Source organism: Calidris pugnax, unplaced genomic scaffold (genome assembly GCF_001431845.1).
Source record: "Calidris pugnax isolate Ruff unplaced genomic scaffold, ASM143184v1 scaffold167, whole genome shotgun sequence".
NCBI lineage: Eukaryota > Metazoa > Chordata > Aves > Charadriiformes > Scolopacidae > Calidris > Calidris pugnax.
The window spans coordinates 2153226-2153623 of record NW_015091045.1 but is presented as its reverse complement, the minus strand read 5'-3'; the positions used below and the strand labels follow the sequence as shown (position 1 = coordinate 2153623).

The window sequence follows — 398 nt, the reverse complement described above, 5'->3', positions numbered from 1 at the left end:
CACCCCCCTCCATCCCTACCTGATGGTGTGGTTGATGATGATGGGATCTGGGTGCTGCAGGAGCCCCGCCAGCTTCATGGGGATCTCCGAGAAGCGCATGCGGATGCAATTAAAGATCTGGGGGGGCAAAGCAGAGCGTTTGCTCTCCATGGGTAGGGTCGGGCAGGAAGGGGTGAGAGGGGGCATGGCAACCTGATGGATGCAAGCTAGAAGGGAAGGGGCGTAAATGGAGACTGGACAGTCTGGAGTGTGTGTTTTGAGCTGGAAAAGTCTTACGAGGAGAGGCTGAGGGAGCTGGGGGTGTTCAGTCTGGGGAAGAGGAGACTGAGGGGAGACCTTATCGCTCTGTACAAGTACCTGAAAGGAGGGTGTAGAGAGACGGGGGTCGGTCTCTTCTC

At 57.3% G+C, this 398-nt stretch overlaps 1 protein-coding gene across 3 annotated transcripts in view; it reads right to left on the bottom strand.

The window, feature by feature from the left end:
• The window catches only part of SMARCD2 (SWI/SNF related, matrix associated, actin dependent regulator of chromatin, subfamily d, member 2), a 22941-nt gene that overhangs the window by 1854 nt on the left and 20689 nt on the right, over positions 1-398 (bottom strand). For all 3 annotated transcript variants that reach the window (XM_014956485.1, XM_014956483.1, XM_014956484.1), the window contains one exon: positions 20-117. In XM_014956485.1, coding sequence (XP_014811971.1) covers positions 20-117 — 98 coding nt within the window. The remainder of the gene's footprint in view (positions 1-19; positions 118-398) is intronic.